The 18,708-nt window shown below is 37.3% G+C and overlaps 1 protein-coding gene across 12 annotated transcripts in view; it reads right to left on the minus strand.

The window, feature by feature from the left end:
• Window positions 1-252: 252 nt before the first annotated feature.
• The window catches only part of BIRC6 (baculoviral IAP repeat containing 6), a 223,923-nt gene continuing 205,467 nt past the window's right edge, over window positions 253-18,708 (minus strand). For all 12 annotated transcript variants that reach the window (XM_045054708.1, XM_019827703.3, XM_045054705.1 and 9 more), the window contains 6 exons: window positions 17,818-18,035; window positions 15,728-15,889; window positions 12,026-12,103; window positions 5,657-5,845; window positions 2,528-2,662; window positions 253-1,396 (listed from right to left, as the gene is read on the minus strand). In XM_045054708.1, the coding sequence (XP_044910643.1) occupies window positions 1,217-1,396; window positions 2,528-2,662; window positions 5,657-5,845; window positions 12,026-12,103; window positions 15,728-15,889; window positions 17,818-18,035 (962 nt within the window). In that variant the 3' untranslated portion in view covers window positions 253-1,216. The remainder of the gene's footprint in view (window positions 1,397-2,527; window positions 2,663-5,656; window positions 5,846-12,025; window positions 12,104-15,727; window positions 15,890-17,817; window positions 18,036-18,708) is intronic.

Below are 18,708 nucleotides of genomic sequence, written 5' to 3' on the forward strand. Positions count from 1 at the left end.
AGTATCACGCTCCCTAGCTCCCCTGTTGCTTCAGAGAGCAGCTCAATGTTCAGAATACACTTTCTCTTGGTCAGCTCAGATTCAAGGTTCCCACAGGCCACGCCATTTTATATACTTAGCTTTTCCTTTGTGATAATTGATCTTTGAAAAATGTCCTTTCCTTTCCCAAGCTTAGGTCTTGGAAGTGTCCAATTCTTTGTAGAAACAGCATTTCACACCATGGCAAACTGTTTTAGAAAGAAGACATACTAATACACCTAAGTCTTTATTTATTTGGCTCTAGGAAGAATTTGCATGAAAATGAGCCTATATGGCAGGTACAGAATGTACTGTAACAGCACCAGAGAGGTATCCTCTCTGCTCTACAGAGCCTCAATGTTTAATACATACATGTGACTTTAGTAATAAAACCAGAGTCCAGGAAAAAAGGAGCCCTTTAGGAAAAAATCAGTTTAGAGTGACTTTTCAAATTGACCATTCCTTTTCATATACTTAAATTCAAATAACGGATACATTCACAGGCCCAAATGTTGGCATAGAATAAAATCATGTTCATTTATTTTTTTCTGCATCTTAGAATTAGAAGGCATAAAATTAAATACGTTGAATGTAATAAATTCATCCATACAAGTGCAAGTCTCCAGCTATAATGCATTTTATGGCATATTTATCATTTAAAAAATGTACCAGTAAATCAAAAAAGAGGGAGTATGTCCATTTAACTTTTATTTAAGTGTATGTAGGAGGTCTTCAGAAATCAAATATGAGCATGAAGATATGGCCAAACATAAAATCTATCAAATTCAGTGAAAAGTTGCTGACTTTAAATAGTAGTTGTAAGAATGACCAATATATATTCTTTGTTAACAACCCCTCACTCTACAGTAAAAAAAAAAATAAAATAAACATTCAGTAAACATTCTTTCCTAAGGTAGTTTCCCTTATATATCAGTGATTTATCCATTTCTTTGTATACACAAATTTGTTGAACATACCAATCAGTGGTTCTCACAATTGAAAAATAAAAGCACAAAAAAGTTTACACTCTTGTACAGGTAAATAAAAGATCACCTTGAATTAAACTGGATCTCCTTAAGGGCATAGTATAGTTTCAGTTTCAATAACTATTACATAATTAGTTTCTTACATACAAATATTGACATATTTGGCTTGTGCTTCAAAGCCTTTGTGTCTACGAAGTCCATGTCAACGCAGCTCATAATTTGAAGTCACTGGGGAGATCCTTACTGCTGCTGGGTTTGACCTGATCATGCGTTAGAGTCCCCTCAGCACCGGCTGTGGCACTGCACATCTCCGAGGCATCATCAGCATCAGGGTCCAGGCCTTCGGGACAGGGAAGTTTTAGCAGCTCTTCCCGGAGCTGAGCAGTGTGACGCTACATGGGGGAGAGTAAGTGATACTGGAATAAACCCTGGGATCCTAACATAACGTCAGCTGAGAGAGGAGATGAGTTTAAAACAAAACCCAAAGCATTAGGCCTACAAATACTTACTGAACACCTTCCTTATGCTATTATTGTAAGAGGCAAAAATCTCGAACCTCAAAATAACTGACGTTGCTAAAAAGCCCTGAGTAGCATGCCCATAGACCCTACCCACGCCTCCATTCCTGGAGCAAAACAGCATTACTTATGATATAGAAGATACCGTTCTTCTGCAATATATACTCTTTTAAATTAAAGAGAGTAACCTCTTGACTTATCATACATCTTGCCTCTGGCTAAATATTTTTGAGAGAAAGTCTATAAATGAAAATAAACCATTATTTTACTAAATGAGAATAAGGATTCATCAGGCACAGCAGGTCGATGTATACAACATTTGCAATATGTTTCACACTAATTATCTCACTTAATGCTAGAAAAAACCTTAGAAACAATTTTATCAACATAATTTTTTTTTTAATTTAACCAAATGAAAAAGAAGATTTAGAGAGAGTGTGTAATTTTGTATTATACTATACTGCCATTTAGGGAAAGATACAGACTTGTTAACAGAGAGTGATTAGTTGTCTATGAATATTAACTTGTGGATTATAATTTTCTAGTAGGAGAGAAATGGCCTCAAATATCACACCAGGGGTTTGAAATTTTGTTGTCAATAGCTGACTTTGAAAATTAACTAACCAACATTTACAAAACAGTTTTTATGTAGGAGGCACAGTGTTCAACACTGACAAAGTAAAAGGAGCAGAATAAGGAAGATAAAATCTCTGACCTCAGAGAGACTAAATTTCGGTCGGAGGTCTAAGATGCATAAACAAGGTAAGACAACTACACACTTGCAGCCATTTGTAAGGTTTTAAAATGGATTAACACGCTGGTGACTCATAAGTTCCCTACCCCAATTTCCCTTCCACTGTGGACAACAGGGGAAAACAATTAGGGAAGGAGAGGGAAAAATCTGATGGTTTTAATCTTTGCATCCTTCGGATTCCTTTACCATTTGGTGGCCATGGGTCCATCAGTGAATATACAACAGGGCTCCTTTTAGGAAGGCTTACTCACCTTGAGAGCTGCCGCATGGTGAGACATAGTCCTGCCTACCCGCTTATCACTGCTGTACTGCTGGATGTCTGCAATCCACTCCTCGCACTGGGCCATGATCTCAACTCTTTTCAAGTAAAAATGTTTGTGTATAACCTTAAGAATAAAACAGCCAAGGGAACAAAGTTTGTTAAGGTCAGAATTTAAAAGACAGAATAAGGGGCATGACAAAAAAATGAAATTTATACATTTTTTAAAATGTGTATTCATTTTTGAGAGAGAGAGAGAGAGAGAGACAGAGCGTGAGCAGGGGAGGGACAGAGAGAGAGGGGACACAGAATCAGAAGCAGGCTCCAGGCTGTCAGCACAGAGCCTGACACGAGGCTCCAACTCATGAACTGTGAGATCATGACCTGAGCTGAAGTCAGATGCTCAACCGACTGAGCCACCCAGGTGCCCCAAAGAAATGAAATTTAAAAGACAATTACAATGTTTTTGTCTCCAAACAACTTAATTTAGTGAATTCTGTATTAATAAGAAAGAATCATGCTTTAAAAAAAAAAAATTTTTTTAATGTTTGTTTATTTTTGAGAGAGACAGAGACAGAATGCGAGTGAGTTAGGGGGGGAGAGAGAGAGAGAGAGAGAGAGAGAGAGAGAGAGAGAGAGAGAGAGGGGGGCAGGCACAGAATCCGATGTAGGCTCAAGGTTCTGAGCTGTCAGCACACAGCTGACGCAAGGCTCGAACTCATGAGCTGTGAGATCATGACCTGAGCCAAAGTCAGGTGCTCAACCGAATGAGCTACCCAGGTACCCCGGAAGAATCATGCTTTTGACATCAGAAGACATGTGCAGAGATGCCCAGCTCTACACAGAAAATAATGCCCAAGCTCAACCAGACAATAAAATAGTTAATCCTACTGGGGAAAATAAAGAGGTGTATAATGCAGTATATTCACAAAGTGAGTAAATAACCAGGAGAAAATAATTAGGAAAGTACTGACAATAGAAAAACTGTCAAATTTTCTACCTTGAAAAGAGAACTCTACAAATACCTAAATAATTAAAGACATTCAAATGTCAAAGGCATTTACATAGAAATCAGAATAGAGTCCTAAAAATAGCACTATTACTACTTTCTTAATTTTATCTTCTCGTTAATTTTTAGATAAAATAGTATTAACACATTATAAAGTTAACTTTCATTATAATAATTATAGTTTGTATTTGGAATTAAAAAAATTATCTGAAAAATTAAGTACAATTTCTTCCTGTTTAAGTAGTAGGAGTCTACTTCTGATCAGTGTAAGTCAGAAAATAGATCAATTTGGAATTATTATTAAATCAATTAAAAAATATTATTCTGTATGCTGGGTGAGCCACTATATTCCCATGAGCTTATCTCCCCTAAAGAAAAGGCAATAATACCTACACAGTTTTATTAGGGGAAACTGCGAATGGATGTAACACACCAATCAGATCCTATTACATTTAACAGTTTCTGCTCTTGATGCCTACAGGGACATAGAAGTAAGACACTGCCTGACATGACGAACCATGACAACCACAGAACCAGACAAGAGGTAGGTGAACCAGAAAGAGGTACTTGAAAAAACAAAAATGTATGGAATTGTTGGATCGCTATATTGTACACCTGAACCCTAATATAACAGTATATGTTAACTACAATGGAACTGAAATGAAATGGCAAACAAAAGAAAAGGCAAACAAAAAACCCCAGGGAAGTCAAAGAGGCACATCTGAAGGGGAAAATCAGGAAAGCATACATGGATGAAGGGCGCCCCCTTTAATGTGAGCCAGGTTCTAAAGGATGAGAAAGATTATTGTTTCAAATTATACTTATCTGCTTTTTGTAAAAGTCATCCCCCAACTCAGAGTTCCTTGTGTTAACGGTTTTTCTTCCGGAAAAAAATTTTTATGCATGAACCAACAAATTATACCTCAACTGAGTATATACACTTACACACTTATTTCAACACATTTTAAAAGTGAAGTTTCGCTTAGAGAAAAGTACACAAATTACACATACAATAGGATGCATTTTCCCACAGTGCACACCAACGTAATCTCCATTCAGACGAGAAACAGAACATTACCAAGCAGGCTGCAAGCCCCTTTTTGCTACCTCTCACCATAAATCCTCATGGAAGGGTATACAGTATCCTGACTTCTTTAAGCCAAAGTTAGTTTTACTCATTTCTGAGCTTTTAATAAAAGGAAACATATGAAATGTATTATCTGTGTCTGGCTTCTTATGCCCTATATTGTATTTATGATATTTGTCCATGTTAACCTGCATAGCAGTTCATTCATTCACATTGCTGTATTCCATTTTATGAATATTCCATAATTTGCCCATCCATTCTGTTCAAAGACAAGTGAACTGTTTCTAATTTTTGGCAGTTATGAGCAATGTAATGAATATTTTCTATACCCAGTATAGAGACTATACCCAATTTCTACGAAGCACACACCAAGGAGTGGAACTGCTGGTCTTTCAGCATATATTCAGCTGATTAGATCCTGCCAAAGAGTTTTCCAAAGAGGCTGTACTGATATCTATATTCCCATCAGAGTGGATCAGGGTTCCAGCTGCTGCACATTCTAACACTTGGTATGAAAACCCTTTAAATTCCTAGAGATGCTGAAGAATGAAAGGACAGGGGCCAGACAACATAGGACTTTGGAGGCCATGGTACGGACTGGAGTGAAATGCAGAGATTATGTGTAGAAAACCACTGCCGAGGAACAAAAGTGGAAGCAGGATAACTGGTAAGGAAACCACTTCAACTGTCCAAGCAAGAGGTAATTAACCATGGCTTGAAATAGGTTGGTCATGGCAAAGACGGTTTTACTTTGATTATGTCTTGAAGGGTGGACCCAAGAGGATTTTTCATTAGACTGAATGTGGTATACTAGAAAAAGAATCGAGGGGCACCTGGGTGGCTCAGTCAGTTAAGCATCCGACTTTGGCTCAGGTCATGATCTCGCGGTTTGTCGGTTTGAGCCCCGTGTCAGGCTGTAGCTGAGTTTACCCCAGATTGTCTAAATATAAAGGCAAGTACAATACTAACAAACCGTATTATATAAGGTCTTTAATAAAATATTTCATTAATTTTATTGAACATACCTCTTTAAAGCATGGTGAAGGGTTTCTGATTTGCTCTAGCATTGCCCACTTAACCGTTGCTTGCCTAATGTTTCCATCATATTCTCGAGAACTCTGTGTGCCACTGGGAGTTCCTCTAGAACGTTCATATCCTGGTTCATTAAAGTAAGGCTCAGCTACTAATATAAGGGACTGAACAGACACCAACACCTGTGGAACAAAGAGATAAAGACAAGCTATTATAATGGGACATTTTTATTACCAGTAAACTGGTATATTTTAATATGTGCTTCCACATATTTTTATCACTGTCAAATTGATGTTAATCACGAGGACACTGAAATGCTATATTATTAAAAGCAATATTAAAATAGACACAGTAGTTTTTTGTAAAATATTCATATATCTTACATTTTATATTCTTGAATTCTTGAAAAACAAAAAGAAATGAAGATATTTCCTGAAACTGCCAAAAAAAAAATTTGTTTATAAACACCCCACACCAATTTAGACATTATTGAGCTCAAATTGTCCTTACGCTCAAAGAGGATAAAGCTAACCATGCACTCTGAACAATACTCACTTAGGGGCACCTGGGTGGCTCAGTCAGTTGAGAGTCTGACTCTTGATCTGGGCTCAGGTTATGATCTCACAGTTTTGAGATCAAATGGGATTCTCTCTGTCTCTGCCCTTCCCCTGCTCATGCGCTCTCTCTCTCTCAAAATAAATAAACGTTAAAAAAAGGACTCACTGGTAAGAGCAACTATTCATGAGGCAACCTTTATTTAAAAAAAAAAAATTTTTTTTAATGTTTATTTATTTTTGAAAGACACAGAGACAGAGTGAGAGTGGGAGAGGGGCAGAGGTTGGGAGACACAGAATCTGAAGCAGGCTCCAGGCTCTGTGCTGTCTGCACGGAGCCCAACATAGGGCTCGAACCCATGAACTGTGAGATCATGACCTGAGCCTAAGTCAGACACTTACGTGACTGAGCCACTCAGGCACCCCTATTTTCATTCCAAAGAAAATACTTTTTAAAGGCATCTACTATTTGCTTTTTAAAATATATACCATTTTGGAAGTATATAGACGCTACTTTATTTTTCTTCAGTGAATTCGGCTATTTAGGAGTCATAATATTTATGTTATGGAATCTTCTGGAGCCTCGGATTATCTGACTTCTTTAGTCATTTTACTTCACAGTACACTTTAGCCATAAAAACTGTGCACGAAGGGATGCCTGGGTGGCTCAGCTGTTTGAGCATTCAACTCTGGATCTTGGCTCAGGTCATGATCCCATGATTGGTGGGATTGAGCCCTGCGTCGGGCTCTGTGCTGAGCGTGGAACCTGCTTGAGATTCTCTCCCTCTCTCTCTCTCCCTCTACTCCTCTCCCCGGCTTGTGCTCTCTCAAAAACAAACAAACAACAACAACAACAAAAACAGAAACAAAACTGGGCATGAAAAGACAGTAAATCAATAAATCCTTGGACAGAAAGATTTCTCTTTCTAAAAAGGATTTGAATTTCAATATTAAAATTATCTATCCCTGAGAACAATGTATAATACATATTTTTAAACATATTTTATTTATTTACTTGGTGGTTTATTTATTTGTTTGCTTGTTATAGAGAGAGAGTGCTTGAGGTGGGGGAGAGAGGCAGAGAGAGAGAGAGAGAGAGAGAGAGAGAGAGAGAGAGAGAGAGACCGACCCAAGCAGGCTCCACATTGAGCGCTGAGCTTGAGACCTTATTTATTTTTTTAAAGTAGGCTTCACGTCCAGCACTGAGCCCAACTCCAGGTCTGAACTCATGACTCTGAGATCAAGACCTGAGCTGAGATCAAGAGTCAGTCATGTAACCAACGGGGTCACCCAGGTACCTCCGAGAACAATGTGTAATATTCAAGTCACAGATCAAAGAAGGCAGAATAACTTAGCCCCTCAGAACTATTTTGGTTATCTGTAAAATTAGGATCACACCTACTTACTTAAAGACTGGCTATGAGAATTAAATAAACTTTGTAGGGGGTAAAGTAGTAGCACTTATAATTAAGTGTAATTAATAACAGCAGCTATTCTTTCTTGGAGCAAAAATGACAGCATGCATCCAGAAGACAGTAAAATGCAAAACAAAATCATTTTTACTCTGAAAATAGAAGTCTTTTTATCTATAAGAGGGTAATATAGGGTCCTGCAAAAAAGCAGTCAGTAGGAGTTCCATTGTGATCAACAAAATTTAAAAGAGCTGCCTGGATCAAATAAAAAGCTAATATTTATCATAGCTCCATCTGCCTAAAGTGTTTTATGAGAATATGACCTGACAATGAACTGGTAATTAACAGAAACACACCTGCTACATACCATAGCATATTTACATAGTTATATTTAAGTTAATAATAAACAGAATAGATTTTCATTCTGCAACATAGGTTCACTGATTCCTAGTCAATCCTTTGATACTTTAAGACAGTCAAGAGTTACAGACTTTTATTCGTAGGTTAAATTTACAGTCCCTTTCCTCTTTAGTTTTACATTAAGCATCCACAAAACTGCAAGAGGTTTTCACTATAATTTGTTTAGGAACTGACTAAATCAAGAATCATCTAACACCTTCCTTTCACTATCTGTGTCAAAATAAAAAATTTAACCCTGTCATATGGTCTTCTACTAGGCCACTCAAGTAGTCAGTAATCTTGTCTCCTACAATTGTATATATTCATTTGGTCACTATATTCCTAGCACTATCCATTCTTGCAACTCATTTTTTTTTTTTTTTGCAACTCATTCTTTAGAATATCCACCAATTTGCCATATTCCTCCTCCTACCCCACATCCCTTAGAGATTATTAACTTTTGATTTCCTGTATTTTCATGCTGTATCTTGTCAGAGGATTTAATTGTCTAACTTGATCTGGTACATCAAAAAATTTTATCACAGGTATTTAAAACATAGGAGAGTACAGAGTATATAATCCAAAATACTAATTTGCAATGAGAAACTGTATTATAAGAAATAATAACATCTTTGGTACGAGGGAAATATTCTTTTTTTTTTTTTTAACGTTTATTTTTCAGAGAGAGCATGCAAGAGGGGGAGGGGCAGAGAGCGAAGGGGACAGAGGATCTGAAGCGAGTTCTGCGCTGGAGAGCAGGGAGCTAGATGTGGGGCTCGAACGCACAAACTGTGAGATCATCAGCTGAGTCGAAGTCGGACACTTAACTGACTAAGCCACCTAGGCAACCCAGGAAACACTTTTAATTAGTAAAATGCTTTTAACTTTTTAAAATATTAAGTACCTGCTTCTGGAAAATCATGCTGCAAATGACTAGGACTGTAAACAAGTGGCTGATTTCCAGAATTTTCCATTTTAAGAGAAATGATAATATATATTTTGTTAACATTTATAAATGGTTGACTACATGAACCATAAAATATGTTCAATTCCTTTTGCATATGATATCTTTATTAACATCCAACTGGAACAAACTATTCACAAAGCATTATAATAGGTATTTTAAGTACATTATAGCACATTAAAAACCAGTTATGTAAGCAATGCTATAACTTGGTGCTACTGTAAAAAATTCTGGTGATAGTCCTAATAAATAATATGACTCTGATTTGATTTTATTTTTTTTAAATGTTCATTTATTTTTGAGAGAGAGAGTACACCAGTGGGGTAGGGTCAGAGAGAGAGGACAGAGGATCTGAAGTGGGCTCTGTGCTGACAGCAGAGAGACTGAAGAGATCATGACCTGCAAAGTGGGACGCTTCAACTGACTGAGCCACCCAGGTCCCCGACTTTGACTTTATTTATTTATTATTTTTTAAATATTTATTTTTGAAAGAACGCAAGGGGGGAGGGGCAGAGAGAGGGGGACAGAGATCTGAAGCGGTCTCTGCACTGATAGGCTGACAGCAGCTGCGAGCCCAATGCAGGGCTCAAACTCACAAACCGTGAAATCACAACCTGAGCCAAAATCAGACACTCAGTCGACTTAGCCACCTGGCTGCCCCGTGACTTTGATTTTAAACTGTGCTAATAGTTAAGACTATTACTACACTACTGCTGGATATGAGATTTACAGCATAAGACTACAAAATGTATTATTTTTATACAAAGAAACATTCTTCTTCTAACAGTCTCACTCAGAGAAACCAAGAAATTCTAATAAAGCTTATCACTTCAAATATTTTCGAATTGTTTTTAATTGTATACAACCTTCAAAAATTTTTGTGGAAGATTTTCAGTCTGGCAAAAGTACTTTTATCCTTTGTGCACATGTGATAAATAAAAGGGTAAAACAATGTTAGGCCCTAAAATCTAACCAAAGAGAAATTAAGTAATTTTCCTTGAGCCTTTCTAGTCTGCCTCTGAAGAAAGTTTCTAACAGACAACAAAGAGTAATGTGGTCCTGCCTACATGTATTTATTTCTTGTATAATGTAAATAAAACCAGCTCACAAAGATCAGACCAGTATTTCTTAGGAATACAGATGCCAAAAATCCTCAAATAAAATACTAGCAAAGCGAATCCAGTAATATCTAAAAAGAATTCTATACCAAGAGACCAAATGGGATTTATCCCAGGAATGCAAGGTTGGTTTAGCGTCCAAAAATTAATATATCATATTAATAAAATAAAAAGCCAAAAATAGTAGAATCATTTTAACAGATGCAGACAAAGCATCTGACAAAATCCAACATCCATTCATAATAAAAATACTCAACAAACCACGAGTAAAGAGCAATGTCGTCAACATGAAGAGAATTTATGAAAAACTCACAGTTAACGACACTCAATGAGGCAAGACTGAAAGTTTTCCCCCTAAGATCTGGAAGAAAACAAGTCTATTCACTCTTGCCACAGAAAAGAGAGAGCCTCCTGTTGCTCCTGCCCAAGTCAATTTGTCACAGATTTGAAAACCCTGATTCAGGAAACTATCTAAAATATAAAGAAAATCATGTAATAACTGTATTACTTATAAAGCTAAAAAAATTAGAAGCGAAAAATTTAGTCAGTAATAGAGAACCAGTTCAGCTACAGTATATTAATTCAAAAGATTAAGAGCAATTAAAAATTATAAGAATGTAACTTGGAAAAATGGATATGCTCTAATGTTAAGTGAACAGAACAGTGTACAGATGATTTATCTACTACGTTCTCACTCTGTGAATTATGATAAAAAAAAACCCCAAAAAACCCCAATAAACCCAAATCATAAAGGGAATATAGAACAAAGCTCATTTTTATGCATGGGTAATTAAGTTTCCAAACTTGTAAAACTTAAAGCCCTGAGTAGAAGTTTCTTTACTTTACAAGATTTTGTGTATATATTAGATATATAAGCCATATAAAAGTTAAAAGCAAATCAAATTTTAAACTAATTAGTTGTTGGGGCATCTGGGTGGCTTAGTCGGTTTAAGCGTCTGACTTCGGCTTGGGTCATGATCTCATGGTTCATGAGTTCCAGCCCTGCATCAGGCTCCGTGCTCACAGCTTGGAGCCTGGAGCCTGCTTTGGATTCTATGTCTCCCTCTCTCTCTGCCCCTCCCCTGCTCGCGTTTTGTCTCTCTCTCTGTCTCTCAAAAATAAATAAACATTTAAAAAAAATTATCTAAATTCGACAAAAGTTTCAATTCTCAGCTAAATCTAATTTACTTTATGAAAAATAGGATATCTCTGAGTTTCCTTTCTTTGCTTAGTTTGAGTTGACAAGAGTAACATACATGTAGAAAAAATATTTTAAGGTTTTTAGACTACAACTGAAACAAGAATTTCTAAAATGAAGTAGTAGTTACTTGGGAGGAATATTCTAGTGACTTCCTTATAGTTCTCCTGCATGAATCATGTAAACAATGTAGACTTTTTTCCTAATCTCGACATCAACAAAAAGGGAAAAATTATACTATGATATTATTTCTTTAATTCATGAGGATGCTACAAAGTCTTCAGAGAATCAAAAGAGTGACATCCTGAGAATTATTTTTTGTATCTTCTTTCACCTAATTCAAAATAAGAATGTAGAAAAAGAATCTTTTCAGGGTAGATCAAACTTTAGTAGGCTTACCTAGGGATAATTTATGGTGATTTCTCTGAAACATTAAACTTTTTTATTTTTTTAATGTTTATTTATTTTTGAGACAGACAGTGCACATGTGGGGGAGGGGCAGACAGAGAAGGCGACACAGAATCCGAAGCAGGCTCCAGGCTCCAAGAGGTCAGCACAGAGCCCGCTGCGGGGTTCCAACCCACAAACCATGAGAACATGACCAGAGCTGAAGTCGGACGCCTAACTGACTGAGCCACCCAGGAGCCCCTAAAACACACTTTTTAAAATATAGATAGTTCTTATTTTTCTAAGTGAAATTCAGAGAAATGTGTTTACTTGCAAAAAGCTTGAGGTCTGAGGATTCCACTTCTCTTCTGGTCTTCCATGCCACGTATTTAAGATGCTTAAACAAACCTGAGGAAGAAGGGAAGAAAACATATACAGAATTGAATAGAGTGCTTTTTAAAAGCAAAGTGTCATAGCTAGAAGCAAAAATGAAATGCTATCATATCACAGTATCTCAGTTTTATGTTCCCCAACAAAACCCCAAGGGTCAGTTTGTTAAAACGAATTGGCATCTTCAGATGTGATCCAAAGCTGTATGGCATTTCACTTTCATGATGAAACACGAAATAGCACCTATTACATGTTAATACAAACAACATTTTTTAATAAAAAATAACTCTTTCCCAAACCAAAAACAAGTTTCAATGAGAAAAAATGGTACCATTTATATTAAAAAAAAATTTCTCTTAAAATTTTGTAAATTTTAAAAATGGGTATGGTTCAACAAAAGAGATCTTGATTTCATATCTGCTTCTACATTCAATTTGTTACAATATATTGTTCTGGTTGAAGTATCTGATAACATCTAGCTTCACATAAACAGAAGTTGGAAGGAGGAGACCTCACAGACCCCCTGAGAGGACGTTGAGGGTCCACTGGGTTCCTTGGAACCAACTTCACCACACAGATACTGTTCGCTCACATAAGCAAGAGTGAACCTAAACTATCTGCCAAACACAGGTATGGAGGTCATTCTGGGAACAACAAAATTGGGGACATTTTATGTGTAATTGTAAACTGACAATTTCACATAATGGGCAATGGATTTGGAAAATAAATGGTCCTTAATAAAGCAGAAGTCCATCGCCTTGCTAGTTTTGCAAATGTTCTATGACAGTAATAAGGCAAAATACGTTAATTCATTTAGAACATAATTTCATTAACAATTTTTAAAGAACTATATCCAAATGGCTTTGTATGTTATTATTTAAGGTACTGTCAGGCATTTCATTTTTAGAACACCCTGTGACTATCAATGCCAAGTATTCTTTGTTTTTGTTAAATATAATTTATTGTCAAGTTGGCTAACATACAGTGTACACAGTGTGCTCTTGGTTTTTGGGGTAGATTTCGTGATTCATCGCTGACATACAACACCCAGTGCTCATCCCAACCAGTGCCCTCCTCAATGACCCCCCCCCCCCCATCAACCCTTGGTTTGTTCTCTGTATTTAAGAGTCTCTTATGGTTTGCTTCCCTCCCTCTATTTTTCTCCCCTCCCACCCCCTATGGTCTTCTAAGTTTCTCAAGTTCCACATATAAGTGAGAACATATGATATCTGTCTTTCTCTGACTGACTTATTTCACTTAGCATCATACCCTCCAGTTTTATCCACGTTGCTGCCAATGAATGCCAGGTATTCTTATCCCTATCTACAGATCTAGATCCCAAGGGTTAAATGTTACCAGTGTATTAATATAACAAAGACTATATAATTCAGGATATTGAACTCTCAGGCCCTTACCTGCTTTGGTATACCATTAAGTCTAAAGGAAGTAATTTCTTTTCTTTTTCTTTTCTTTCTTTTTTTTTAAAGGAGGCTTCACAGCCAGTGTGTAGTCCGCCCAACACAAGGCTTCAACTTAGATCCTGAGATCAAGACTTGAGCTTGAGGGGTGCCCGGGTGGCTCAGTCAGTCAATCTGACTCTGGATTTCGGCTCAGGTCATGATCTCACAGTTTGAGATCAAACCCCACATTAGATTCTGCACTGACAGGATTCTCTTGGGATCTCTCTCTATCTGCCCCTCCCCTGCTTGTGCCCTAATTAATTAATTAATTAATTACACAAAACAAAACAAAAACAAAACCACCCGAACTGAGATCACGAGTCCAATGCTTAACTGACGAGCAACCCAGGCACCCCAGTGAAGTAACTTCTTAAATAAATTTTAACAATTTACACTTCAATTCTATTCAGATTCTAGTCTATCTCTTGGGTGAAGACAACACTGCTAGTTCCTCTTCTCTGCTCAGTTATAAAAGACCTGTTCTTTGCTCTCCCAAAGAAAGTAAGCTCTACCTCTGGTTAAATCTCCTGAAATCAATGAAGAAAACAAATTCCAGTTTTACGATCGGAGTTTACGATGAAAACAAAACGATAGCCTACAAGCACAGATCTGAGGCAGGCTTCTCCTGAAACCAGGAAGATGATACGCAGGGAAAACTTAGTCCATCTGTAATAAACCAGATCAACTTCAAGCCCTTGTTCCTCTCAGATCATCAAAGAAGTCTCTGCTTGCGAAGGCTATGAATTTCTTCTGACCATCTAGTGATTGTTTTAAAAACTATTTTTAATGTTTATTTAGTTTTTGAGACAGAGTATGAGCGGGGGGGGGAAGGGCGGGGGGGAGGCAGAGACAGAGGGAGACACAGAATCTGAAGCAGGCTCCAGGCTCTGAGTTGTCAGCACAGAGCCCGATGTGGGGCTTGAAATCACAGACTGCAAGATCATGACCCGAGCTGTAGTCAGACCCTCAACTGGTTGAGCCACCCAGGTGCCCCTGACCATCTAGTGATTTTTAAACATTTAACACTTCCAGCGTGGAATTTACTGTTGAAATTCCATCAAGCCATCCAAATTACTTTGAACAGTGATGACTGTCCTTTAAAAAAATTCTTTTTAATGTTTATTTTTGAGAGAGAGAGAGAGAGAGAGAGAGAGAGAGAGCGAGCGAGCGAGCACAAAACAGGGAAGTGCAGAAAGAGAAGGAGACACAGAATCCGAAGCAGGATCCAGGCTCTGAGCTATCAGTATAGACCTCGATGTGGGGCTTCAACTCATGAGCCATGAGATCATGACCTGAGCCAAAGTCAGATGCTTAATTGACTGAACCACCCAAGTGCCCCATGACTGTTGTTTTAAATCTAATTTTAAAAGGTTTACTGTCAAATGAAATGCTTTTTATTATACCATTTAATTTTTTTTTTTTTAGAGTGAGAAACAAGTGTGAGCAGGGGAGCAGGGAGAGGGGGAAAGGCGGAAGGGGGTGTGGGAGTGAGGTAGGGGGAGAAAGAGAGAAAATCCCAAGCAGGCTCCACATTCATGTGGAGCCTGACGCAGGACTCAATCCCACAACCCTGGAAGAGGCACCACCCAGGCACCCCAACTTTTTTCTGAGATAGAACACATCTTCCCATTTATTTAAAAAAAGAAAAAGGAAACATTTTAGCATAAATTAAGCATCAAAAATAAGATCATAATTATATGTATCATGGAAAACATGGCTGGCTATGAAAGCAAAAAAAAAAAGTGAGGACATGCAAAAAAGGGAATACAGAGTTGACAGGACCATAGTTTTGCCATTCAACTATCTCGAGGCACTTGTGAAAAGAGAAATGGAATTGGAGATACGGAAAGTAAAGAAAGTTGAGAGGCAAAGACAGACTTTTGGCTCTACTACATCTTGAGGGGAGAAAGCTCTCAACTGGCCAAGGAATGTGTTGAATGAGTTAGTCCCTTAGTAACTTCTTAAGACTATACATGCTTCTCAACACGGTTGTGTTTCTGCCTTTTCTGGTTCCTTCTCTGTCATCCCCCAGGCTAATCTTTGCATACAGGAAAGAGAAGCATGAAGAAAGCCATGTAACTCTTGGAAAGAAGATATCCAAAAGAAAATTTTTGTTTAAATTACAAAGAACCTTTGGTTACAATACTTTGGCATTAGAAACAAAAGGCTGAAATTACATTACCTTGCCATCATTATAAAGGTTTGGATTGAATCGCACGCTATGACCACCAGTTGTCTCTAGATTCACAAGAGGGGGTGAACTGGGATAATCTTGAGGAAAATATACATCAAATTCAAAGCAGCCATTTGCATAAGGGGTGTCCGCTGGACCGGTTATCAGAACCTAATAAGCATACACAAACACAGAGGTCTCTGTTACTATTCCCAACCATTGTTTGCTATTTAGAAAAACACAATCCAACATGAAATACGAACAACCTTCTTACATCTTATAGACAGAATCTATCTCTACCAGAATGTGTTAAAAATGAGGTTAAAGTTAAAAATAACAACATGAGTGGAAATGGGTTTAGATTAGGATTAAGGTTTTTTAGTTTTGGTGAAAACAGGCTATTAAAAGATGCCTTATTGGCAGGAAAGCTTACCTAAATATCAAATACCTTTTAATATTAAGTTACTATTTTCCTGAGAGCTTTCCTTCATATTTTCTATAGTATTTAAAGATTTGAGATTTTAGGTATATTCATTATCACATCCAAAAGGTATGGAGGTAATTTTCTGCAATATATCTTCAGATAGGTTAATCTCTTAAGAAATAAATGAGTTTTAAATATTTTTCTCTGGAATAATAAGACAAATAGATAACAAGAAAAGTTCTCATGTAATAACTTATGATAAAAAGGTTTTGAGAGAACAACAGGTGTTCCCTGTAGGGTTACTGGTAGTTCAAAAAATAGCAGAGAACCCAACCCTGACTGTCAGAATTATTTAATGAATTTTGTTTAAGTCAATCAATAGATACTAATTGTGCAAGGCCTGTGCGGCAAAGTCTCTGATCCTGAAAAGCTGTGTGTGGAAGAAAGTGATCAAGAGTCTCAATCTGTGACAATACCGATTTAAGGTTTGGAGCTCCATGTTGGGATTTTTTTTTTTTTTCCAACGTTTATTTATTTTTGGGACAGAGAGAGACAGAGCATGAACGGGGGAGGGGCAGAGAGAGAGGGAGACACAGAATCGGACACAGGCTCCAGGCTCTGAGCCATCAGCCCAGAGCCCGACGCGGGGCTCAAACTCACGGACCGCGAGATCGTGACCTGGCTGAAGTCGGACGCTTAACCGACTGGGCCACCCAGGCGCCCCCCATGTTGGGATTTTTAAATTTAGGTACAGCATAATGTTTTCCAGAGACAGAGTCACAAGTCTGAACTTATGTGGTCTATTTAGTGATACAATACTTCCCGAGGCAATCCTTCTATAATTGGCTATTGTTTGTAACAAGGGACAGGTAAGAGTGTGCTCAAATAGGCAAAGCCTATGAGATTTTTACTGAAAATTTATCCAAAAGAGCAAAATAAAAAAGTAATAAGCAAGCAAAAAAACAAAAACAAAAAAGCTCCTCAAATCAATGTGTTGATAGTTACAGCTGTGTATCTAAGGAAGACAGACTATGAAACCAAGAATTAAATGACAAATGTAAAGAAAGGTTCCCCATCATGTCCTTCCCCGGCAGGTGTCAAATCTTTATAATTTTCTTTCTGCAGCAATCATGTAGAATTTAAAGCAAGATAACCACAATGGTAAAGCATAAAGGTGCAGTTGTTTATTATTGTACTATCATTACTTAATTCACAGATCTTAAGTAATTAAATAAGTCTTAGGTAATTAAGTAACTGCATGAATTTCCTAGAAAAGAAAAAAAAAGAATAATTTCTGAAGAATGATACTATAAAACAGGAAGGAAATATCTTGGATGACAAGGAAGAAGTCCTATGATTTTTTTCTACCAACCAACATAAAATCCTGTGATACTCAGCTCTTAAAACTACAGACTGCATATGGCCTTTACTCAAGGCAGGCATTTTGGTACTTTTCTTCTAAACTATTATTTTGAAGAGCTGTCCCATACACATACTCTAACATTAAAAAAAAAGGACTCCTTTCAATGATGTCCAAAATGGCCAACAGGATTGTTTAATTTATTAAAATTCATGCTACTTCTACTGCTCTGTATAGTCACTATCTGAACAATACAGACAACTATATGCATAATGGCGTTAGCCAGAAATAGAGAAAACACAGTTGTTTTTCTACCTTCATGATGTCAAGTCGCTCCTCATCACAGCGCACAAACACACTCGAAGAGGACGAAAGAGGCAGTGAGGTTGACAGCGTAACCGCCTCCTGGGCCAGGCGGCGGGCTCTGGCTGCACTGTTTGCGTCATTTGCATTTTTCACCTGAGACATGTAGTGGTAATTTACTTTAAAACCCAATTTCCCATCTTCATCCTCAGAAACCATCTCAAATGTATCTAAAAGAAAAAGAAGAAAAAAAAAACACTGAAAAAAAAAAAAGAAAAAGAACTAGAATGGAGTAGTGTTATAACGACAAGGATCACAAATAAATCACTAGCCCTTCATCCAAAACAGAGAGGACCAAAGGCAGAGCCCAAGGAACACAGTCAATGGCATTGTAATAGTGTTGCATGGTGAAGGATGGCAGCTACACTGTGGTGAGCACAGCATAATGCACAAAAATCATGAATTGCTATGTTGTACACCTGAAACTAAGGTAACACTGTGTGTCAATATACTAAAATAAAATTTTTTAAGCCCCACAAAATGGAGAGGACCATGAAAAATTAGCAAGCTATACATGTTTATGTCACAACTACTGTTCGGTGGATGGATTATGTAATGGAGCAAAATGAAGAAATTATTATTTTTTTAAAGATTTTATTTTTAAGTAATCTCTATATCCAAAGTGGGGCTCGAATTTACAACCCTGAGATCAAGAGTCACATATGCTCTGCCGACTGAGCCAGCCAGGAATCCCAAGAAATGATTTTTTAATCTATATAATGTGGGCACACTGATAGACTGTATCAAGCTGCTATGACAATGTAAAGCAGAAAAAGCAATTTATTCTTAAAATGTGTGGTGTATAATTTTTGCCAAAATAATTCAAAATACTAAATGCCAAGA

This window comes from Felis catus, chromosome A3 (genome assembly GCF_018350175.1).
Source record: "Felis catus isolate Fca126 chromosome A3, F.catus_Fca126_mat1.0, whole genome shotgun sequence".
NCBI classification, from domain to species: domain Eukaryota; kingdom Metazoa; phylum Chordata; class Mammalia; order Carnivora; family Felidae; genus Felis; species Felis catus.